The sequence below is a fragment of the Mercenaria mercenaria genome, unplaced genomic scaffold (genome assembly GCF_021730395.1).
Source record: "Mercenaria mercenaria strain notata unplaced genomic scaffold, MADL_Memer_1 contig_4741, whole genome shotgun sequence".
In the NCBI taxonomy this organism is placed as follows: domain Eukaryota; kingdom Metazoa; phylum Mollusca; class Bivalvia; order Venerida; family Veneridae; genus Mercenaria; species Mercenaria mercenaria.
In genome coordinates this window covers 1-26,635 of record NW_026462993.1, presented here as the reverse complement: position 1 = coordinate 26,635, position 26,635 = coordinate 1, and the positions used below count along the sequence as shown (strand labels likewise).

The 26,635-nt window shown below is 34.1% G+C and overlaps 2 protein-coding genes across 3 annotated transcripts in view; one reads left to right on the top strand and one right to left on the bottom strand.

Moving 5' to 3' along the window:
* LOC123534901 (heat shock 70 kDa protein 12B-like) overlaps positions 1-18,696 on the bottom strand; it is a 28,558-nt gene extending 9,862 nt beyond the window's left edge. The window contains exons 1-4 of one of the 2 annotated variants that reach the window (XM_045317364.2): positions 18,664-18,696; positions 8,735-8,878; positions 8,063-8,311; positions 3,189-3,392 (exon numbers count right to left, since the gene is read on the bottom strand). In XM_045317364.2, coding sequence (XP_045173299.2) covers positions 3,189-3,392; positions 8,063-8,311; positions 8,735-8,878; positions 18,664-18,669 — 603 coding nt within the window. In that variant the 5' untranslated portion in view covers positions 18,670-18,696. The remainder of the gene's footprint in view (positions 1-3,188; positions 3,393-8,062; positions 8,312-8,734; positions 8,879-18,663) is intronic. The other variant, XM_045317365.2, reaches the window with a different exon arrangement.
* Positions 18,697-21,258: 2,562 nt separating this feature from the next.
* LOC128554132 (heat shock 70 kDa protein 12B-like) lies at positions 21,259-25,536 on the top strand (the record flags this gene model as incomplete). The annotated part of the gene is made up of 5 exons (XM_053535379.1): positions 21,259-21,344; positions 22,479-22,622; positions 22,790-22,975; positions 23,819-24,037; positions 25,392-25,536. Coding segments are annotated over exons 1-5 (703 nt in total), but the record flags the coding sequence as incomplete, so codon positions are not given.
* Between the last annotated feature and the right edge of the window lie 1,099 nt (positions 25,537-26,635).

Sequence of the window (26,635 nt, the reverse complement as noted above, 5' to 3'; positions counted from 1 at the left end):
ATCAAAATCACACTGCTGTGACCTGGAAGTACTACTCATACTAAAGTTTGAGTTTTACTTTGCCAAATGCAACCTCCTCTTCCATTGTTTCTACCAAAATATCAAAAATACATCCACAATGAAATTTAAACAGAAACCAGCTTTGATTTAGACCTCTGTGTCCATGCCAAGTGAAAAAATTAGTGTTCGGAAACCTGTCCGCCATTGTGATGGCTCCCGCGCTGGTTCCGTTACTATAGTTAGGCTTATATAATACAGATTCCAAATTTTAAACTATAATAGGTCGTAATAATTTGGTGCTACCTGGCACAAAAAGACATAAGAACAAAATCGTAGAACCCATTAAGCATATACCTGGTCTTCACAGGTTAAAATAATGAAAATGTCACCTTATTGTTCATTGACATTGAATTAACATGAATGCAAGCAAGCATTATCTAAAGATATAAAAAATTGAAATTATGAAAGAGATTAAAACGCTGGTATTTGATGCCGCTATGTCTGAAAATTTTGTTTTCCATATTGTATCATAAACTTAAAGGTAAAAAAGTGAAGAGTTTCTTGACGAACAGACATACGGGTAATGTAAAAGCAAAAAGCCTGACAATATACATTCTCACACCTGAAATGTCCTTTTTAAATAGAGTTATATAAGGAAATTCTGGCAGTAAAAAGCAGACAAAAGCTTGAAATCAGGACCAGTCCTGGCAAATCACAGGCCTGAGTGTCGCTAAAAATGTTTAATGGATAATTATATTACATGATGTACTAGCAATGAAAAACAAAAGTTTGAAAACCTATGTTCATGACAAAAATACATGTTGTTTTTCTGCTTTAAGGAAAACTTGAATGAATTTATTTCGGTGTAGATAATACTGTGACATCTAAATTAAAGTATGAGAGTTACACACCATGTACGCTTATATCCTGATAAAAAAAATTGATTGGTTCTTGTAACATTTGAAAATTTTTCGCTATTTGCCACACTTATATCAACAACTGCCAATGGCTTTAATAGATCATAATTGTGGCATAGTTTTTATTCCATTATGTTTTATATCTGCCATTGAAACATATCCTACATACTTTTCAGTTAAAAGAATAGATCTTTTTATAAACTGCATACTGATGTTCAGTGCAATAATCTTGTTGTACGTCAATATCCTAAACTGAACAAACACGTCATCAATTTGCAGTTTCATAATCCGCTCCGAAAATTGTTAAAATGCTAATGGTTTTGCGAGATAATGGAAAACAGCTTCATCTTTAATGGATAAAAACAAAGGTTTATACAAGCTTTTCCAGCCAAAATTGTTAATGATAAAGAACATTGTGAAGTACATTTTAAAAGCTCCATGGATTGAAACCGAATTGATTTATAACAAAACGTGGATTCATTCAAACATTCGAAGTGCATGTGAAGTAAGACACAACTTTTTGTTATAATTCGCTGTTCAAAAACAGAACAAACACTTACAGGGGCTAAAGGGCGTGGACGGTAGCTTGCATTTCCACTACCGTCTATGAACAATCAAACCGATCCTGCAATATTTTCGTTTATATTGTGTTAGGCGACCTGTGGTTTTCCACTTTTTTATTTTATAATATTTCATTACTTTTGTATACTTTTAATGAATAGAAACGATGAATGAATCATTAAAATCTAAAAAAGACTCACCTGAGGAAGGATATTAAAGCTCTGTATTTGAACCTAAAACTTAAAGATTAAACATAAATATAACATTATCCTGGTTAATTCATGAAATCAATGTATTATATATGTGTGTACGAAGTCCAGTTCCAAAAATCGTAAGATTTCTCATTTAACAAGACTTATAGTACATGATATATTGTTCTCTTTAATCTCATAGGTTTTAATATATGGGGTTAAATTAAATCATGCGCTATAATATTTCTACTGTAGGCTAACATCGACTTCCGTTGATCTTGAAACAACTGATCGTTTTAGGATCGTTTTAGGAGAATGTACTTTAAAATTGTCTGCACAGTTTTTCCATGAAAAAGCAGCTGGGCGAAGGGTTTGAGAAAAGTATAGATAGCGGACGGCAGACGATTTGTGCGGAGCAAAGCACTCATCTTGTTGTCTTCGGCCACTGGCACCAGAACAGAAAGAAAATGCCTCTGTACATGTTATACCTTACCCCTAGGTATTCTATAAGAACCATGGTCATGAAAGGGAAAATATACTAACCCGTTTCAATCGCGCATTTCATACCTAAAGCACGCAGTTCGGTAAATGTGTACTATGGATATCAAACTAGTGATAATTTATCTTCCATTGTGTACGGTCACATTTCTTCAATACTTCTTATCTTACAAAAACAACGCGTAGTTTATAGTTTTTACAACGTTACACAAAAGCTTGCTTGACCTTCCCTGGTGAAGTTCCGTTCTAGATTACAAAACCATTCCGATTGGCTGTTGTGAAAATGTATGTCAATCGTCATTTTACTACACGTGTTCGCTAATATGTGAAAATGCACCATAAATGTGCAAAATGAATAAAATAAACAGCACAAATGTAGACCAATGTATGATTTCAAATTAAAAATCATATATAAGATGAATTTCATTCATCATTTCGAATTTTGTTGTAAAATTGTGATTTTTTTTAAATTCTGTTTTTGTCTGTTTACGTTTCGCCTAACATGTGCACACTGCCGTGACATCTAGACCGGATGTTCATTAGGGAAGGTCACGCAAGTTTTTTTCTGTAACGTTGACGAAAGCATAAAATATGTTGATAATCTCGGCAATATGGAATATTGAGACAATGAGACTGGTGCACGTTGGAAGATAAATTATCGCGTGTTCAATATACTAGGTACCCATTCACCGAACTGCGCGTTTAAGTTGAGAAATTTACGATTGAAACGGGTTAGTATATTTTCCCGTTCATGACCATGGTTCTTATAGAATACCTAGGGGTAGGGTATAACATGTACAGAGGCATTTTCTTTCTGGTCTGGCGCCAGTGTCTTCGGCGCTCTTTATCATATGAAAATCCGTTAAGTAATAAGGAAAATATAAGTAAAATGTCACCTGAATCGAGACGTTTTCTCGCGTGTTCGATATCCAAAAGTCGCTAGGGTTGGCCACCTTGTGTTATGTCTAAGATTATTTTGAATTTCGCAAACTGATATTTTGATTAAATACATAGAAAATACCATTTCTGCTGCCTCTCGCATAAACTTCCCTGCATGCTCAGACCATATCGCTGGCACTGTAACTACCCACAGCGTCTTTTCCGGAGGTTCTTGAATGTTTGTAATAAAATGATCCTTCAAACCTTTTATTAACATTGACATTACTACTAGTAATGGCACATGTTGACCAAAATGGTCTTCAGCATCCATAGATCGATGGAATTCCTTTCAAAAGGAAAAAAAGGAAAATTATACAGCGAGTACTTTTTGAATGACAATGCGATAGTAAAAGGTATATTTACAGGAACCTGAAATGCTATCCACAGCACAAGTCTATATGAAAAAAAAAGATCCCCTCTATATTAAAAAATTTCCTGAAGGCAACGCATGCACACCCAAACCATCACATAAAAACGAGAAAAAAAAAACAACAACAAAAAACAGTGTGATCGGGTGGTGTAATTATCCAAAGGCAACTAGAATATACCCGGAATGGTGTTTCCTTGGCGCTGTCACCGTTTGACTGACACAAAATCAACAGGTTCAACATCAATATTTTATTCAATTTTTTTCTCGTTATGTTTTAATATAGAGGGGGTCTTTTTTATACAGACTTGTATTAGCTTATGGATAGAATTTCAGGTTCCTGTGGAATATTGGACATCAAGATAAACTGGTATACATGCAAAATGAACACACATCAATATGCACTGTTCAACATTTATCATATGATATTATCATATTAACATTTATAATCTCTGTCCAAGTCTCACAAATCAGCAGTGGCTTTCACTGGAGAAATTTTACAAAATATGAATTCATAATGCACTATACAGTTAGTGTACACTTACGGCCAAGTGCCTTGTTTTACAAATTTTACACGCTTATCAAATTATAGTTTTGTTGAAAGACTTCAAATACTAACTCCATAGGCTTCGCAAAACATACTGTCGAAAGCAATTACGTAGTAGCTTTGACTTCAGAATCTGAATACCGGATGAAATTCCATATGACTATCCCTTTTGTTTATTTTCATTTCAAAGACAATGGTCTAACATTTGAAAGCAAAAGGGTCATTGACCCTAAAGCGCTCATCTAAGTATAAGGATTTAAGTGTGTTTGCATAACGTAATGATACAAGTATTGATATGTGTCTTCTATGTTAGCCGTCACACACATTCTTTAGCCTAGTGCAATAGTTAGACAGGTCAACTCTAACATCACACACCAAAAATCAAGGCCATAGCTATTATTGATTCAGAGAAGAAGATGCATGTGGTCCACGTTTGAAGCCTGTATCTTCAAACATGTGAAAGTAGGTCACTAGGTCAATGTCAAAGTCGAAGTTCATTTCAGTACAAAAACCTATGCATTTGCTCCAAATTTGAAGGCTGTAGCTACAGAAATGTGAAAGTAGGTCACTAAGTAAAGATCAAGGTCAAAGTTCATTTCGGTACACAAAACTACGCATGTGGTCCAAATTTGAAGACTGTAGCGTGAGAAATGTGAAAGTAGTTTACTAGGTCAAAATCAAGGTCAAATTTCATTTCAGAACCCAAAACTATGCATGTGGTCCAAATTTGAAGACTGTAGCGTGTGAAATGTGAAAGTAGTTCACTAGGTCAAAATCAAGGTCAAATTTCATTTCAGAACACAAAACTATGCATGTGGTCCAAATTTGAAGCCTGTACATTCAAAAATGTGAAAGTAGGTCACTAGGTCGATGTCAAGGTCAAAGTTGATTTCGGTACATAAATCTATGCATGTGGTCAAAATTTGAAGGCTGTAGCTACAGAAATGCGAAAGTAGGTCACTAGGTCAAGATCAAGGTCAACTCATGTCAAGGTTCATCTAGCCACTCAAAATTATACATGTGGTTCAAATCTGAATCTTGTAGGATATGGACAAGAATGTTTTTAAAGTTTTTCCCTATATAAGTCTATATAAACCATGTGATCCCCGGGGCGGGGCCATATTTGATCCTAGGGGGATAATTTCAACAAACTTGGAAAAGAACCACTAGATGATGCTACATTAGAAATATCAAATCCCTAGGCTTTGTGGTTTTGGACAAGAAGATGTTTAAAGTTTTCCCTATATAAGTCTATGTAAACCATGTGACCTCCAGGGCGAGGCCATATTTGACCCTTGGGAAATTATTTTGACAATCTTAGTAGCGAACCATTAGATGATATCACATACAAAATATCAAAGCCCTAGGCCCTTTGGTTTCGGACAATAAGATTTTCATAAGTTTTTCCTATATAAGTCTATATAACCATGTGACTCCCGGTGCAGGGCCATATTTGACCCTGGTAAAGGACACCGGATGATTCTACATACCAAAAATCATAGCCCTAGGCCCTGTGCTTTCGGACAAGAACATTTTCGGGCCAGCAGTTTCACACAAGAAGATTTTTAAAGTTTCCAGTAAATATTTATAGGGAAAAGTGACCACGCCCTCTAGCGGCCATGTTTGTTTGACGAATAAAAATAATTTGAACAATCTTGGTAGAGGGTCACACAAGGACGATTTGTGTAAAATTATTCTAAAATCGGACCAGTAGTTTCATACAAGAAGATTTTTAAATTTTCCACAATAAACATATAGGGAAAAGTGACCACGCCCTCTGGCGGCCATGTTTTTTGACAAATCGGTATAATTTGAACAATCTTGGTAGAGAGTAACATAAGGACCGTTTGTGTGAAATTATTTTTAAATTGGACCTACGGTTTAGGAGGAGATGTCGTTTGAAGTTTTTTCTATTTTTATTTCTGGCAGCCCCTTTGTGCAACCAAGCGGAACCGTTTAAAAAACTTTGGTAGAGAACCACCCAAGAAACATCATGGAAAGTTTCATCAAAATCCATTCAGTTGTTTTGGAGGAGATGTCGTTTAAACACAAATGTTGACGACGGACGCCGGACGCCGGACACAGCGTGATCGCAATACCTCACCATGAGCACTTTGTGCTCAGGTGAGCTAAAAAAGAGAATGTTACATGCACGTACAAAGGATGAATTAATCATAAATTAATCATTATTCTTAATCACTTTTGATTTTGTCATCTTGTAAAATACTTTTGTGCATTAAAGGCTCATAATGACTTTTTATAATGTGGATGTCACGTTTTTGTTACGAAAATATGTTTTTGTTGAAACTTACTGTTGCTTATTCTGTTCTCATATATTTGTCACTGGTATGAAAATCCAGTTAATATTAGGAAGTATTATCAAATCCATTGTTTGGAGTACCTCAGTATATGACTATGACCATACAACAGAATAAATACCTGGGGCCGTATTCATAAAGCATCTTAAGTATAAGTATAAGAAATTGATTATTTACTTAAGTATTACTTAGGTAAGAAATTTATTTTACTTGAGTATATTTGTTATTCATAAAACAACTTAATAAGTAATTCTTGGCTTTTATTTGTGGGCGAAAACATTAAAAAAACAACATTAATTTCAGACAGATACAACATGCACAATTATGTTTAAAGTGCTTTTATCTGAAAAACAACACTTTATTGTACTCACGACGCCGTTTTGTTTTCTGACTTAAGTCATTTCTTACGTATCTTAAGTTTAAGCTGTTTTATTAATAGGACTTAAGTTTTTACTTAGACTTAAGCTGAAATCACCACAAACTTAAGTAAAATCTTAAACTTAAGTCAAAACTTATACTTAAGATGCTTTATGAATACGGCCCCTGATTTATTTGTTTTAACATAAAATTGAAAGCCTTGTGGGACTTGAACGGTGGCCTACAATATCAATTTTACCCATGATTTAGAGCATCTTAGTGGAGCCGAGTTTCTACAAATTGCCACTATGTGCCATTACAGTATATTTATTATAGCCATATGTAAGCTAGATTTAAATTTTTCAAATATGATGATTTTTAAACACATATAAATACTCTTAAATTGGCTCAAATTCAAATTGAATTTACAATCGGGTGAATATGTATTTAAATTAGCCAGTGTGTATACATAAAACTTTATATTTGCCCAATCTTTTTTAAAGGTTTTTCAGACATCAAAGAAACCTATATCATAAAAACTTTTATTGAATTTTGTTTAATAAACAGACGATAAAATCTATGTACGAAAGTTTTTATTTGGTATAATATTAATATCAAGACAGTCACATGCTTAAGAATAGAATAATCCTCGAAAGAAACAACCCCAAAAAATATAATTCATGAATTTCTGTCATTTGTTTGCGTCTACTGGATGTAACTGAGGACTAACCAGGCTTTCCCGTATGTTACAATACCATATATAACTTTAAATATACTCGGGTTATGTAAAAGAAACGGTATAAGTTTTAAGTGTGTCACTAAGATTGTAAATGCTTACTTTCCCGTTGGAAATAATATCAGGTCTAAGGTCTAAATCATTAAACAACAATGTTCTAACAATTTGATATTTTAAAAGTACTTATTGATTTAGTTTTGATAGAAAGCAATTTTTTCTACATACAATATCACGGTACATCTACTGATATTTCTTACTTACTTTAATATATCAAAGTTAGGTAATTTTATAATTAAGCGTTTCAAAATGCTCCAATAAAATGTCCAAGTACTGTAAAATGTTGTATGCTTTTTTCCCAATTCGACAACCGATGTTCGTTATATTACTTAGACACCAGTCATGTGAATTACAAACATATTTTCATCTTTAATGTAATATCCGATAACTGTATCAAGAAGTAGGATTTTAACCTGCAAATGGCAAGAATATAGTCGCAATCAAAAACCAAAAACACAATTGTTTTATATATATGGAAAATGCATCATCTGAAATAGAATTGATATTTTAAATTGACCAATTAGAAATGTTTTAAGTATATATGTAACAACGAATTTGATAAAGGTTATCTTACGTCACAATAAAGCAAATGCTTGAATCGTTTGAAGAAGAGCCATTTTCCTATTATCTTTTCTATTTCATTCTTCCTTAAGATATTCCCGTACTTTCTCTCAGCGTAATGTCCAAATCCCACTAGTTTGTAATTGTTTGCAATTCGTTTAAAATCATCAAAGGACTTGTTCTTGTTGGTCCTTTCTCGTTCATAGATGTTCTGGCTGTCATAGTCCCCTTCCAACAATACACATGAAGTAGTCTTATGGAGCTGGTTCAATATAGTAATTATCATATTTTGATTAAATTAAAAAATCACTATTAAACAGAAGCAATAAGCATATCAAACGCAGTCAGAACCATACATCACAAAAGAGCCTTTAACTGATACAATTATAATCATAAGGTAAGGTAAACTTCGGACTGACTTAATGACGAACCCAGAATATCAAAAGTGACCGAAAAATTTTGTCTTTAAAATCATCTACACAAATAGCAGATTAAGTGAGAGATGCTTTTTACTAAATTGCATTCTTTTAAATAAATTCACATGGCGGTCCAAAAAAGAAAGAAATATTTGTCAATGAATTTCGAACATATTAAACACCTACAAAGTGTCCTTCGATGGTAACAACAAATTTGATTATTACTATAACGAATAAAATGTCATTGCTTTATACTAAGCCTTGCTTACCTGCTGAGCGCCTGAATCCCAGTTGGTATTGAACTGTACATTACTTCTGTTATTACGGAAGTCATTCCTCGTTTGCCATGCATATCCCGAGTATGTACTGCCAATGTCCAGTGCCACAACTAAATCTGGTTCTTTAATAATGGACTGTAAAATCAAATATTCAGTTTTTGTTTTTGTTTGGTGGGTTTTAAACCTCCCTAACACAAAGATAGGTCGCTATATGGCAACATTCTAGATTTGGATGATGATGAAATATCTGGTGCCGTCCCGGAGTGATTTCAGGCGCTGTAAGCCAACAGGTTGGCTTCATCACATGAAAACAAATGTATACTAAGGCAGTGTTTCGGATCCAATGCGGTAGGGCAAGTGAATTATGTATAACTGTAAGGGCTCAGACTGCATTTGCTAGAATCCCCGGTAAATACATGTACAAACCTGTACATATAATATAAACTTAAGTTAACACTATGGAAAAGATATCTATAAAAAATATGTACGGACACAGAAACTATAAAACTATATCCGTCCTTCCTTGGGGCCTCCGTGGCCGTGTGGTTAAATCAAATCACTTGCCTCTCACCGATGTGGGTTCGAGCCTCACTCGGGGCGCTGAATTCATCATGTAAAGAAGCTGTCTTACGGAAGGTTGCTTTGGTGGCTCTACCTATGTGTCCGTTCGTGATTAAATAATACACGGAGAGGTAACTGCAGTCTTCCTCCTTCAACAAAGTTGGAAAGTCTCCATATGACCTATAATTGCATCGGTGCGACGTTATACTTAACAAAACAAGCAAACAAACCGTCCTCTTTAAATAAATAGGGAAAGAAACCATTTTAGTGTTGGCAAAAATATCGCATCTGCGACAACTAAAATGAAATACAAATAGAGGAGAAATAAAGTAAACATATGAATAAAATCTGCAAAAATATTATTTGGAATCATACAAAGCAACCAAGCAAATACATGCAATAACAAAATGTGTTTGGTTGAGTCCGTGCATATAGTGCAACGTCCCTTACAGGCCCGCTTGCACCAGCTTATTAGCGGAATACTGGATACACCTTATAGACTTAGTGATCACAAAAGATCATATTACGTAACTGCTTACTTCCGTCAACGCTTCTTTGAGAATGGCTCTAAATGAAATGTGAAAAACCTCTTACGCCTCCCTAGCACTCTATGTCACGGATACATTGATTGCTCTATATGATCCAAAAAAGATGAAAATATAACAACAATGAATTCCGATGAAGTTGTTTTATCTAAGCTGGAAAATTGTTCAGTAAGGGTATGTCCTGTATAGTGCACAGTGAAAATCTATAAACATAAAACAATAAAATCAGAAACATGAAACAGTTACGAATTGTTATACAACAATAACAAATGTGGAAATACGCAAATGTCATAATATACATCTCTCGCGGTTATCACTAAATGAATAAATGTAGAGATAGTACCCTAAATTTTAAATAATGAAAAGCAATTAAAAAGAGCTTTGGTTGTTTAAAAATAACATTTAAAGGTCCACTACTAAATCCCGAACGAGTATTACATGAAAACCAGAGTTTGTAGCTGAGACTTCATATTTACTGAAAATATGACCCACTGCATCGGATCTGACCAAATAGTCGTGAATATGTTCAAGAATAACCAACAAATAAACAAAAACCTTTTGCCTATTTCAAACCGAAAGTATGTTTCCGACTGTTTACGACCCCGTCGCGCATCTTCGGAATTTTTCGGAAGAATGCTCTGAAACGAGGCTATAATTTATCCACCGATAACGTGGTGTTTACAAACATAGCACAGGGAATTCAACATTTTTGTAACTCACTAAAACTTCATGAAAATCATTCTTATAATATTGGTAATATACAGCTATACTACAAGTTTTCGGGTGGAAAATTTAGGCCCTACCTGAATAAATGTGTTTTCACAACTTGATCTGCAAACTTATTTAGTCAATCTCTTTTTAGAAAAGTTTTAAGAATACAGATGAATCTCACATTGTAGAAACTAAATGTGATTGAAATTTACCTAGTACATACACTGATTTACGTACATATTGCTTCATTTATTCAATAAAAATTTATACAATAAACACAATGTCATGGCCTAATATATGTCACTGTCAATTTAAAACTGAAAACAACTTGTACATCTCATATTTTTCATGCAAATCATGTATAATTACTATCATGGAAAAAAAAAAAAAAAAAAAAAAAAAAAAAGTCATTTTGTGGCGCGTCTTTAATCGGACATTCGTTTGAATTAATGATAAAATCACGTGATCCCGAAGATTTTCCGATCGGTTACGGAAAAACGATAAACACAAAAGTAGGACAAAATGACCACCCATGTCAGTCTAAGAAAATAAAATAAACATCATTCGTTTCTCTGTACATGTTTTGACTTGAAGAGAATATTGCACGGCTGTCGTAATGTTTAGATGTATATTTCAAAATGTGAAGTCTTTTTTAAGATTTATGCTTTTTTATTTGTCTTTATTTGGTACCTTTAAGACGGAATATAATACATAAGTCTCGATTTGATCACGTTGAAGATTTAATTATCATGTATCCCCTCTTGCAGATAGTCCTACCTATCACGTCATTGATCAATATTTAATTCAGTTATACCTGGATTTTAACTCAGTTGTCAAAATAATGAATATTGTATGACATTGGAAAATGTTTAAATTCAAATAAAATATTTTTGGCCTGGCAAGTAGGGAAGCATAGATTTTTCTACATCCTTTTATTTGACTATTAATTATTTTTACTGCAAATGGTTGTAAAGGTGAGGTTTCCCTTTTTGCATAATGTGGAAATCTAACCTTGTCAATGAAATCTCTTATTGATGCGATAATACTTTGGTATTGTAAAAACATTGTTCTGACTTCATATTTATCAATAAAATCATTATACAACAGAAAATTTCCATTTCTGTCTAGAAAATCGTTGACAAATAATAAAACTCCTTTCCTTATAAACATGGGATAGTGGAAACTAGCACCACCAATTTTAAAATTACTGCTGTGCCATATTGGCAGTGCACAAAAATCAGTCCAGCTTTTTGGGTATTGATCATTTATTCGTATGATTCCTTTAAAGACATCATTCCAAAAGTAATTTCTAACAGTGTTCAATTTATTATTCATAAAATTCAATCCATATTTACTCTAAGTTTGAAGAAAAGGGTAGATATCTGTAATAAGTTCAAAATATGTAGTATTATATCTCATATATCTGCGAAGCTAAGTCAGTTTTAAAGCGGTAATGAAAGTATCTAACTCTATCATTTTTATGCCTCCATTTTCATAGGACTGACTAATAGTATTCTTTTTACCTTATCCTGGCCATTCCATAAAAATGTTTAAAAAGAATTTTGCAAAGTTTTTATGATATCATTATTTGGATTTGGCAAACTCATAATAAGGTGGTTGATTTTTGGTAAAGCTAGTGTAGAAGCAGGTATTACAAACAAGAAAGATGGATAACTGTGTTTTGATTAGCGTATTATGCTTGTAGGAACTATTTCCCTTTATTTAGCTCAGTAGTAGTTATTATACTATGGTATTGCTTAGACCCTTGTTTTGTTTAACAAAATTGGTTCTTGCCTTTGAGACCAGTGTAGATCTTGATTGGCCTGCACATCAGTGCAGTCTGATCAAGATCTGCGCTGTTTTTTTCGCCTATCGGTCAGTATCTTTTGGTAAACATCCTTTAATCTCTCGATAGTACTGTTCGAATTGAAGGACAGACAAATTCTTTAAAGAAATCTAACATGGCAAGGGTCAGGGCTTTATACAAGTTTTAGATAATACAAATTTTTCAAATAACTCAGTATGTAATCACCTACTTATAGAATATTTCACATATTATATGCTATATGCTGTAACCCACTTTTGAATAAAAAAAAAAAAAAAAAAAAAAAAAATAAAATAAATTTAGATCCACTATTCAAGCTTAAATTTAGACATAATGTTATTTCTATCATATCACACGTCATATATAAGATCAAGAAAAAAAAGCTCTTCAGCATTTACCATGAAAATTTGAAATTACATTCTAATATGTTTGGCTCTAAAACACTCTTACGCTAGAATGACGTCACGTTAACGTGCGGTGACGTCAACATTTTTGTTGTGACCAAGAAAGATCGCTTCTATATTTTATCTACTGTTTAGATTAAGGGCATATTAGAATCGAAATAATGTATACACGGTGCCTATCCATATCGGCGGACCCTTAGCGAAATCTGCTATATCGACGGTTTCTTTGCGTCGGTACCGGCTTTTCTTTTCTATAAACAATGTCCAGGTCAATAAATGAGTCGAAAAATCGAGCTGTCATCCATGATAATATGTATGCTGCTCAAAACTAAGTAGAGCACGGAACATTAGAATGTCTTTACTATGTTTAACAGTGTTTACTTTTTAATTATCAGCCATTTTTTTCGCAAACTCGATGAAATTAATTGATGGTGTAGACATGGAACACTAACCCGACCTTTTCCACAGTCTTTAACAAGATGTTGCTTTGATATCATACGTATCAAGCGCACTACTTGTTTTCATTTTTCAATAATCTTCCAAAAATACTGACAAATAGGCCGAAATGTTAATGAAATTCTTCAAAACCCCTTACTTTCGGTTTTGTCGGGGCACCGGCGGTCTCTCTGTACGCCAGTTTTTGATGCACAGGCAGGCTCTCTGCATTACACACAGGCAGGCTCTATGCTAATGACAATTTTAACGCGTAGATCTGACGTTTTATAACTGTCAACATCACGTCTTATTTCAAAACGTCAAAAACCAAGCTGAAAATAAGTTTACTACCGACCCATAATATTACTATATTGAAATACTTGTACTGTGTGTGTTTTTTTTCCCCCAGATAACACAGATTGTGCAGGGTTTTGAAAATGGTAAGTTGTTTTACTGTTAATAGGGTCGATATCACTATTTTCTTACTTGTACGAAATACACGGGGAGAACTCTCATTTATTTTAAAACCAAGCCGCCCGAACCCCGTCGGTACCCACCTTGGCACAATAAATGGGCAGTTTTTATCATGACTGAAAAGACCGGTGCTCGCCCGGCCTCATATGCCGCGCGGGGCCCGACAGACCCGTTTGAAAAGTGACTTTAGCATTTACATCTTTGAACTGCATATCATCTTACTTGTGTTCTGAATCCTTTAGTTGAATCGTTGCCCTGCTCTTACACAATATAATGTATAGTATGAATTTGCTTTTTGACATTCCCATGCGACGTTGTCGTACGGAAAGAGTTTGAATACTGGTTCTGCCATACAAAATATATTTTTTATATTTACATTTGCTATTCCGATTACACACAACAGCCTGCTTTATCGAAAGAAATGTAGATATGGTGAACCGTTTACACTATCAATATAAATTTATGAAGTTCGTACAAGTAAGAAAATATTGATATCGATCCTATTAATTAACAATAAAAACAACTTACCATTTTTAAAAACCTGCAGTCTGTGATATCTGAAAAAAGAAAACACACAATGAAGATAAAAAAATAACTAAACAAGAAAGCAGCTGTAATTTTACACTCGTAGAACAATTGAAAACGACAACATGGACACTGGTGAAAGAAATATAAGGGGAGAAACAACTTTTCAAAGTAGCTTTTCTTGGTGTAGACCAGCTGTTCGTAGCAATACACAAACATATATTTAGTATATTTTGTGAAACGATGCGTGCGTGCAAGGGTTTGAACATCCGAAATTTTAATCTGCCCTGTGACTTTTCAGACGTCTTCAGGATTCTCGGTTCAATAAAAAAAACTCTTCCATCTAAATAGAAAAATTGTCACTTCAACGTGTCTCTTTAAATATTTTAAAATAAGATGTTGACAGTTATAAAAAGTCAGATCTACACACCAGATGGATTAAGCCATAACACGTCCAAATAGTCATTAGCATGGAGCCTGCCTGCGCGTAATGCAGAGAGCCTGCCTGTGCATCAAAAATTGGCGTACAGAGAGACCGCCGATGCCCCGACAAAACCGAAAGTAAGGGGTTTTGAAGAATTTCATTAACATTTCGGCCTATTTGTCAGTATTTTTTGGAAGATTATTGAAAAATGAATACAAGTAGTGCGCTTGATACGTACATCTCGTTAAAGACTGTGGAAAAGGTCGGGTTTGTGCTCCGTGTCAGTACACCATCAATTAATTTCATCGAGTTTGCGAGAAAAATGGCTGATAATTAAAAAGTAAACACTACTAAACATAGCAAAGACATTCTAATGTTCCGTGCTCTACTTATTTTTGAGCAGCATACATATTATCATCGGTGACAGCTCGATTTTTCGACTCATTTATTGACCTGGACATTGTTTATAGCAAAGAATAGCCGGTACCGACGCAAAGAAACCGCCGATATAGCAGATTTCGCCAAGAGTCCGCCGATATGGATAGGCACCGAGGTATTTTAACACTATTTATACACTGGGGCAATTATTACGCCCGACGTATAACCGCCCATCTTGCATAAATTGTGTTAAAGCACTTCTTTGTTATAAATTATTTCTTAAATGAAATGACTTATCACTAAGTTTTTAACCATACAGTTACTTCTTTAACAGGTAAATGCAGGGGTGGGGTGGGGGTGGGGGTGGGGGGGGTGTTGGGTGGGGGAGGGATTATTATTTGTGAAATTGATTGATCTCTAGCACCATAACTAAATAGAATAGCTTACCAGATACGTCTATGAATTAAATATGATAAAAAGTAAGTTGTCCAAAGGTAAGGACTATTTACTAAAAAGTAGAAGGAACTTGTGTTCCCTCTTAACTGATAGAGCTACTAAAGAATTCCTGAATGTTACAGCTCATTTCCACACATAATCTACATTAAATTGTATCAATTATCTTATGACAAAGATTTGCCAATGAAAAATAAACAACTTTTATAATTTCATTATTGTTATTATGCATATTTTCAAACAAAATAACAAGAATTAAACATTTCTGTAATGGAACATATGATTCAAATAAATTAACAAAATATATATGTCGAAAAATTTGATCGCAGACATTTGTCTCGGTTAACAGATTTTGCCGAGTAGAGATTTATGAAAATTCAAAGCCAACCGAAGATCGAAAGGTCATGCCCATTTAAATCTTGAATTCATTGTGTTTATGGTGGCAACGGCCATAAACGCGCAGCATTACACATATTTGTTTATGATCGCAATAACCTTAATAGCCTATGTCTATGATCGCTTTAATTATAGACGCACATAAAAATAAACGCATATAATCGCTAACCATTCTGTTTATGGTCGCAACGGCCATAAACGCACAGATTACCTTTGAGTGCGGGAGGAGGTCGTGGGTTAAATCCCCGGCCGCATCATACCGAAGATGCGAATCTGTCATATAATCTGTCAGTAAGTTTCAAGGCCTTCTTAATAAATATATCAATAATTTTTTGATATCTTAAAGAGAAAATATTTCTTATTTTTTTGTTGCCGTATGATCTAGTCAGTCCCTTAAAAAGATAAAATATTGCATCTTCTTCTGAAAGAATAATGTCCGAACTATAACCAATAAAGAGAGAGAATCTCTAGGTGACAACAATAAATTGAGCATAATTCCTCAGGTAAGAAAAATGAATTGTTCACAGTACGAATTTCTTGGAAAAATAAACACAGCTAGGAACAAAACACAGAAAACAGAGAGCATGACAGAAAGAAGTGGCAGTAAACAACGCAATGAATGTCCAGTTTTGACGTTTGAATATTTCTGAAGATTGGAAAGATATGAATCATGTGTTGTTTAGAATCGATTCAATGCCTCTTTTTATTCTATTACCATGGTCGACATTCATAATTACTGTATTGCAAAATCCCCAACATTATTAACTACGTACTTTGTTTCAGAACCATCAAGTATGCTTTGTTTAATGTAATTGTGTACCAATGGCCCTGGTGGTTAAGGTCGCTTATTTTTAATCACTTGCCCCTCACCGCCTTCGTGTAAAGACACCGGCCAGTTGGCGTGGAAGATCGGTGGTTATACACAGGTATCCGCCCGCGCCTGACATAATCCGCGGGGGATACCTTGAGTCTTCTCCCTTCGTGGACAGATGGAAAATCGCCATATGGCCCAAAAATGAGTCGGTGAGAAGTTGACCGCAACAAAAACAAAACAAATTACTTAAATGATGTTTCACTGTTTGATAAATGCTGATTAATGCCACAGAATACATCTACTTAATTCGGAGTTATAACATTTATTTCGGACGCCTTTAAGAGTCAGTACGATAAAAAGTACATAGTTTGCATTTGTGACTGAAATATGATCACAACGTAAAAACTTTCATTCTATAAATACTGCACAGTATTATTTTCGTGCAATTTACATAACGCTATTCAATGCATGTCAATGCATACCAGGTAAATTTTATTATACGGTTTAAACCGGGAAGGCCTTTATCTATTATGAAAATGTTATTTGTTATTCTTTTATGTCTGTTCCAATGTCAAAATAATTGTTTATAGATAATATTTAGTCTCTTCGGTCTGACTAATCTTTCAATTTCTAGACTGCAGTAAACTTAGTGCATACCATTTCTAAATACAAAACATATTGAATGACATGACATGAAATAATTTAGAGTTAGAGAGGTCTATCAGGACTTCTCCACAGTGTTGGCTTTCAAACTAGGATTATTTAGACTAATCTACTAATTTCACGGCGTTAGATGTCACTTTCTAGCGCAAATAACGGTGAGCCAGGCTAAAATGGCCCAATGCGCTTGCGCACAAGTTTTGAAATCATCTAACATAAAAGACGAAAATAATTGTTTAAATGAACAAATGTAGTGTAATACTATTGCTACAAATATTGGAAACGGTTCAGTTATTAACAAAACATATATAGATATATATTTACTATTCTTTGTTCGCAGTAATCAAAGATATGCAAAATTAATTGAATCACGTTAAAATATACTTCGTTCAATTAAATGAATTTATTGTTTAACTGGCGTGTTCGTTTGCCCCGTTGGGAAGATCTGCCGGAATAGAGTTCTGTGTCTTCCGCCCGACAGTCGGAGATGTCAAGCTCGTAGTCAAAACAAGGCGGCAATACGACATATAAACCTTACAAACTGAGTAATAAACTAGAACAAATAAAAATGTCTAGATTTTTATCAAATAACACAATAACAATAAAAAATCTATGTAAAATACATTTTAAAAAAAATAATGATATATTTTTTCACTTCCGGCAGACGCCCGTTCGAGTGGGAATTTCTTCTTAGTTTTTCTAAAGATTATTAGAAGCTATTCTCTTGGGCCCAAACGAACGGCGCAGCTGAGAAATTAGCCTGTCAGGTGAGGTTCTCGAAAAAATGGTAAGATGCTAATTTGGCAGCTTTCCCCCGGGCCAAACTCAGTGTACAATTATTGCAGTGGTAGCTAATGAAATTCAGTAACTAGGAAATGCTTGGGTCTACAGTCCTCGGATTGGCGAAGGTTGATCTTATTGATTTTGAGGTAATTAGGTCTTGGTCAGTGACTATGACCCCTAATAGGTCACAGTGACCTGCACCAGGGAAACCGTTTTTCGTCTATAGCACAACCTATCAAATAACCAGAGACAATTATCTATGTCTTTAATATAAGTCTAAAAGGAGCAACACTGAACCTCTCTTAGGTTTCTTTTTTAAAAGAAGCCTACTGGTATTTTCTTAGAGCTCACACATATGCAGTATCAATATACAATACATAATCAACACTTACACAGTCACAAATTGTGTTTACATTTAATAAATATTTAAAAACCTTTCGCAGAACTTCGTGATAAATGTGTCTTGATATTACACTCTTAACAACCTAAACTCTAAACAATATTGGACTAAATACGTGAAAAATATACTCACGGCCATTTTGTTATGATCTTTAACTGCACTACGTAATTGATTGCAAAACCGAAACGAGGCTGAAACCAACGAGGAGTTTTACAAAAGTTTTAAATCTTTAAAAGCATGTTAAATTTTATGACTTGTACCGTAACGCCTATACTAGCTCCTAAATTAAGATATAGACTTTTTTTTGTATTTCATTTTTGTTATATACTTGTGAATGTAGTCAGTGTATATTCTATGTCAATATTACAGATTTATATTCTCACAATGAGTTTTCTGAGAAAATCTCTAAACTATACAGCAAATAAAAGTCTAGTAGCTAGTCTACCTAACGTTAAACACAAGAAATCAGATACACATAAAATATTGCTAGGATATTTTGTTTTGAAATAATCAACGAACATATAATCTAATTTCACTCATTTATGGACCTATATTGCGGAAGATATCTATAAAATTGCTTCAAAAACCTGAAAATATAAGAGAATCAGTTTATCAAGAAGAGAAATTCAAGCATGACAAACTGTATTCATTGACGCAAATTATATTGATCAGTTCAAGTAGCTGTCCTCTACATAAAATTGCTAAGCGAATTTAATGACTCCACAGATATATCCATGTTTACAACATTTACTTAAAGTCCTCATACTAGTGTTCAAATTAAATGGCATTAATTTTGTCAGCGAAACAGTTCAATGTAAGTAAAGCTGAAAAGTCGATATATGATCAGAATATATGATCAGCAAACACAATAAAAGAGACTGAAAAAGAAATAAGGACATTGTGCATCATGTTCTCTGCCGTCTGTGACACCTAGCAACATATTATTCTCTGGACAGCTAGGGTAACATCGGATTTCTATTAGATGGGCCGGTGGTCTAGTGGTTACACGCTTGACTGTCAATCCAGAGGCCCGGGGTTCGAATCCAGGTCCAGACACTGGAAATTTCTGAGATGTTCTTGAATGTCTTGGTCTGTTCTGTTTTTTTCCCAGTAAAGACGGCTTCGCATGCATTGATGCTATACACCGGGCACGTTAAAGAACCAGACTGTCTATTCGCAAAGAGCTAGGCTAAGTTAGCCGGACAAGTATGTATCTAAAAAGGATTTCTCTCTGTTCTGGGGGCTTTATCTCACTCTGTCCCTCTAGTCAGATTGCTCCGTGTCTGTACTAGTAGAGAATTAATGTCACGCCCTCTGTGGCATTGTTTGCTATATGTAATGCGCCTTTGAATGTGTTTATCATGAAAAGAACGCTATATAAATCTAGTATAATAGTAGTAACAATAATAATAATAATAATAATAATAATAATAATATCCAGCAAAACAGAAATAATTTATATTTCGTCTATGTTATATGATAGGCGTATACAACATAGCTATTTCATATAATTACATATTTATAGATATATATAGAAACCATTGTTTGGTAATGCTATTCGATAAAAGAGATGGAGCCAGCCAAACAAGTTGTGTTAAGATAGTACTGGAAATTAGAATAGAAAAGTAGAAACTTCGCAGTTCGCTCAACACAACAAAAATGAAAATGTTGCAGACTCGGTTTGAGCATTTGTAAATACATGCTATCGTCCACGCTCTCTAGCCCCGAGATTAAAAGAACTCAACATTCGCACAAATCAAAAGAACTACAACAATTTAGAGACATCCGCAGATGTGTTCGTACGGCGCTTAATATGGAACATTTAATAATTTGCTAAATTGAGCATGTTGCCATGCGCATTCGGATTCAAAGTTCTCTGTGGGCCAATTCGTTTTACTTTGGCGGCGTACGCCGTTTCACCTCGGGCAACCACCTAGGCGTTCGTTTGGCTTCCCGGCATTGCCCGGGTCTATCCGGCATACGACGATGTGTACTGGTCTGGCGAGATAGACAAAGCAGCAAATTATATATTTTCGCGATCTGAAATCGGGTAAACATTTGGAAATTAGGGATTAATACCAGTAAATGTAGAAACGTACCGCAAGAAATTTGTTTATAACCTATTTGGAACAGGTCGCAATGGAAAATCATAAGAATATGAATTTTTTTATTTGCAGCTCACGTGACCGGCGTACAAAATTTACGCCGATGCGTTCGTTTATTGATAAACCGGTGATATTTTTTTCCTTGTCGCTCACTTTACCGACATATTCCGGATTTGTGGGTAGGTTATACTCGCGTCGCCATACGCATGCGCATCTAATGTTTTCTCTTGCGAATTGGTTCCACTTACAGCGTCGCTTTGCGTATGCGGTTCCTGCAAGAACGTAATGGTATTCTGCTGACTATTTGCTTTGGAAAAGTAAACTTACACAGAAATAGTTATAACACTTTTAAAAAGCAGTGGTTGCAATGATATTTGGCCAATTAAAAGATATGGACCGCAAACACCAGGTTTACTTCTTTACCTGATATGATCATTTGTAAAATTATTAAAACACATTAGAGCTGCAAAAATGCGAAACTCCTCCTTTTTTATTTCTTGAGCTTGTTCGAGACTTTTAACAGAAATTATATAACATGCCCTTTCCTACTTACTGCGGTGAATCAAAATTTAGTGAGAATACTTTTGTAATGACCCTTGTTATTATAGTTCTAGTTTCTGTTTCGGTATTGAGTTTTGCTGCGTAGTAGATTTTAACTGTATGATCGACCAAGCAAAGGATTAAAAGAAGGATTAAAAGATGGAAATCGTGCGTATAGAATTTTCTTACATAACTAGATTTGTTTCTAGTGTGTTAGAGTCGTTTGTATTAATATTAATTTCAACATTGCTATGATTAATTTATTACTTAATAAAATTCTAGGTCGGCATCTTATTAAGCGTCAAAATGAACTGTTGTTAATATCTCAGTAATTACGTACAAATTCAGTCATTTACCAGAATTGAAGGCTTGCCTGCTTTCGAACTATGAAAACGTTAGTACTTTAAAATTAAGAAATGTATAAGCAATTCATTTTTTTTGTACTCGTTAGTCTTTGTACTCGTTAATCATGGCAGTGTAAATATAAACACACAAACGTCAATATTTATGTTAATGAAGTTCTTTAAGATATATGCATATGAAGTAAATGTTTTTGAATGTTAATTCGTTACTTTTTGTTCCTTTTTAACTTGCTATATATAGTTTTTAAATGTACTTGTTGTGTTTTAATCGGACTTTAATATAGGTCATGCTCAACGATTTATCGATATAATTGTGATATGATATAAGGTTACAGGTAAACAAAGATTACACCATTTAAATGATATTTGAAACAGAAATAAAGATATAACAGATGAGGGTTGTTAAATAATAAACTTGATTATGGCTAAGAATGCACTTAGTTGTGCATTTTCAAAAACTCATCTTCATTTGTCGGAGCACAATCCCAAGCAGACAAACAGGCTATAGAGATTGCTCAGTCGCGTTTAGTTGCCTCACATCATCATCTGATATATGTATGTTTAACGTTCGTTGCTCAAACCAGAAGGACGTTTAATCATAGATATTGTTCGAGAAAGCAAAGCACAAAAAAAAAAGAAAAGAAAGAAAAAACAAACAAACTTTAAATTGTTCGGCAGGACTATAGTTAAGACATTTGATTGAGTTTGAGCGCTTTTGGTTTGTCGAAAAATGCAAGGCCTCAACGTAAGTCTAGTTTGTAACATGAATGATTAGTTAACGATATAGTATTAACCGTGGTATGAATTTGAATAATGCCCAAGTAATTAGATATGAATCACATCTCGATGAGCAAGGGCGAACATGTATGATAATCAAAGCCAGTTAGTACAATACCTAAGCCTGTTAGTATACATGCATAATAATTCAATATATTTTCAGAGTATCATTAAGAAGCGTGAGCTGGTTGTTGCTATTGACTTTGGCAGTACATATACTGGCTATGCTTGGCAGTGGAGGGCAGACTTTCTTAATAACAGAAGCAATGTGCAATTCAACAATAACTGGGGTACTGGAGCACTACAGGTTAGATGCCTATGTCTCTTCAGTAAAACCATGTATTTTGACAATTTATTTCAAAATTTATGGTTGAATGTTTTCTTTTCAATATATTTAACAAAATAGTTGTTTTTTTGTTCTAATGCTTTTAGATGCATAAACTTAAATGTACGTTATGCACACTGTCGTTACAGCTTCATAAAACCTCAACGTGTATGCTATTGGAGGCGAATGAAAAGGACGGCGGGATGGAGTATAAAGTTGACTCTTTCGGTCAAATGGCTGAAGATATATATAAAACTTTGTGCAAAGAAAATGAAAATGATATACATGGGAAATGGTATTTTTTCAAAAGATTCAAACATCTTTTGTATTCAAAGGTAGATATACAAATAAGGTAAATCTACAGTTTAAAATAACTCATTTCTTAGAATATCAATTATGAAGTAACTGTTATAGACTCTTGTTGGACTACTGACGAGAAATTTATAGAGCCATTCAGAAAGTTTAAGTTCAGTAATGATAAAGTTGAAGGTTTGCTCATATCAGTAATTAAACAAAGCTCACACCTCAGATAGACTACTGATAAGGCCGTTAGTGACTACCATTACGAAGCTGTTATCACTATTTACAGTTATCCAGAGTCACTGGAAATATGAATTACTGTTTGCTAACTTGCCTTTCACTAGAACACTAGCGAAATATTTAAACCAGCTAAATTACCAGCTGTTTTACAAAGAGCATCGAAATAAAAATCGTAATTACATTATAACGTAAATATCGTGTGTTTAACACACACACTATTGTGATTGGATGCATTTGTTAAGAAATATGAGAAGGATATAAATAATATTAAAATCTATGACAGTTCCGTCATTTTCTTGCTTAAGTGTGACTTACCTCATATGATGAAAAGTAACAAAGTATGATAATTTAAACAATATCTTCATGTCTTATTAATATGGATTATGAAGAATATTTATTTCTGGATAATTTTCAAGTTTATAATCAATTATCATGATGAGCTTAAAGTTGTTATTTAAACTGGTTAATGTGAATGCAAATCCAGTTTTATAGCTCTGCTTATTACTTAATTAGCGGATACCATTTCCTAGACCTTTATATCTAATTTTCCGTTCTCGTGCATTTACGAGTTATATGAAAATCCAACAATCGTAGAGATTTTAGAAATGGTTTAGTTCTATCATTTACATATTCTTTAGGGTTTTCATCAAGAAATACAAGTTGAGGATCAGATTGGTCAACCTTTGCCACTGCTTGACGTTGTAGCCAAATTCATTGAAGCCCTGAAGAACCACTTCATTAAAAATTTGGAACAGAAGGGACAACATGTGGAAATGGATAAAATATTATGGGTGGTAACGGTTCCTGCAATTTGGTCTGATGAAGCAAAAGCATTTATGAGAAAAGCTGCAGAAATGGTAAGAATAGGTTACAAGTTAAAACTTGTATCCGCCATTATGTGATGACAGTTCGAACTGATACATATTTACATGTGAACCTTTATTATCGTGGTACAGTTATGCTCCTTTATTTAACATTTAAACCTGTGAAATACACAGCTTGTAGAAAGAGTTGCATATATGCAATACCAACGAACGCTATGAACCTGAATCACATCTAGAAATTAAATAAAATCATAAAAAGATGTATGTCCGTAGGATACTGGTATCACCAACTTCCTGTCACTGTATGGTTATATGAAAATGGAAGACAAAGTAAGCTTGTAATTAGGGATGCGGGCTGTCATAAAGGGACTTATGGCTAAAACATCATCAAGAAAAATAAGATCAAAGAAACTGAAAGACTAATAAAACAAGTTATATATATCTATCTTTCGGGGATGGAGAAGTTTGGGTTGGGTTAGGAGAGATGAAGCCCCTAATAAACCGTACATGCGCTAAAATCTTTTCTATAAAGTTTCATGACTCCTAGTCAAATACTTTTTGAGATATGTATGTCACATATTTTTAGACCCTAAATACATATTTTGTCCAAGTCTATGACCATAGCTCTTGTCTTGCAGAAAAAAGTATTTGATGCATAAGCGCACATTCTGAATGATAATCCTGTGTGGTGTCAATACTCAAGATTAAAAACACTTTTTCATATAGTCGAACAAACATTTAAGGCCTTTTGTGCAAATTATTTACTAAAACTCTGGTCTGGGACAGTGCAATCCCAAACAGAACATTAAATGCACAACGTCATATACTATACAACGATCTCCTTATGTTTCATCAAATGGCTCTAGCTCAAAATGTTTTTGAAAAATGAAACACAAACTTTTAGTCCTCGTTAAGCATATTTTGTCTTGTTGTGTGAAATTCAAAACGAAACCCCAAGTGCACATCTTCAAATGCTGCATAATATTCCAATCAGGTATAATGACTCCTATTCAACTACTGTTTGAGATACTTGAGATACAAACTTTTTGACCCTTTTGCAAGTTTAGGACTAAGTCAAGGTCAATAACTCTGGTCTGGGATAGTGAAATTCCAAACAAAACTGCAGGTGAACAACATCTCTTGCTTTGTAATAATCATATTTTATTTAATGACTCTAGGTCAATCACTTTTTGATATACATGCAACACAAATATTTAGACCCTTTAAGCATTTTTGACATAGTCAAGTGCCTTAACTGTGGATGAGCTGAGTAAACTCACAAGAAAACGCACAGGTGTTCAACCTAACATTCTTGATAAAATTTCTGTAACGTTACATTGCCTATCAACATATAATAACTGTGGCCTCTTCGAAAAATAAATTTTAGAGTGGTATCAAAAAGAAGAATTTACTGCTTGCACTCGAACCGGAAGCAGCGGCCATATACTGCATTCACCTTCCAGATGAACAGAAAGCGAACATGAATGAACTTGGAACACCGGGACAAGTCTTTCTCACAGCAGATCTAGGAGGTAAACCTAAACTGTAAAATCAGTTTAAATTGTATGCGACTTGCAGCTGATAATGCCTTTATTTTATTAATGTATATTCTGATTGGGTAATTGAAAGCTGCTTTGAAAAATTTACAAATAATACTAATACAATGATAGTGGCAATAATGATAATTTTAGGCATTATTCTCGCATCACTTTAAAAGCCATCGACAAAAGAGATAATATTACTTACAAAGAGCATATTCCAACCGAAAGGATCTAAAATGTAATATCATTATACATATTGTTTCACGTTCATAAAACTTACTAATACTTGTATTTTCCCGTAAACCTTACTCTGGCCATACTGGGATAGACAAATAGGTCCATTCCGTAAAGAATTTGGCTATAATGGCACTTATATAGTAAAGTTGGTTGGTACTCTCAGCTTTAGAACTTTTGGTTTCTAACTTACTTTAAAAATGCTAAATCAAAACAAAAGAAAACAAAAAATAACAGAACTGTGCAAGTAGGATATTGAAGCAATAAAATTTCCCCTACCACCTTGACTTATGCACTAATGCACATCAGAGGAATTCTTACTTAAAAACCGTTTAATATATAAAGCTTTGTAATTTAAGAGGTTAACCTTCGCTACCTCGCTACCACGTGGCAAGCACTTTTTAAATTGGAATGGAAAAAAAGTAAAAATACCTTAATCTCATGTGTTCTATGACTTATAATCTGTCCATAACATAATTTCAAAACCTTCCTATGAACTATAGCAATAATTGCCTGACATCTTAAGATTTTCTTTTTTCTTTGTTGTCGTACGATATGGAGGCCAGTCACTTTAAAATAGCATGAATGCAAACTTAGATTCATTGACCAATCTTAAAGATTTTGATTATTTATCAGTATTCAAAATGTGACAGTATCATATGATCAGCTGAACAGAATTTTGCTAAGCCATACCTTTATTCCGTTTATAGAAAAAGCATTTATCATTTTGGGTTCAAACCGACAGAAACATGTTTTGAAGCATTTATTGTTTTTTTTATTATTTAATGAAGTTTGGTCATTACTAAATCGAAAATATATTACGTTCCAGTAACCCCATGTGTTGGTATGCTTGATT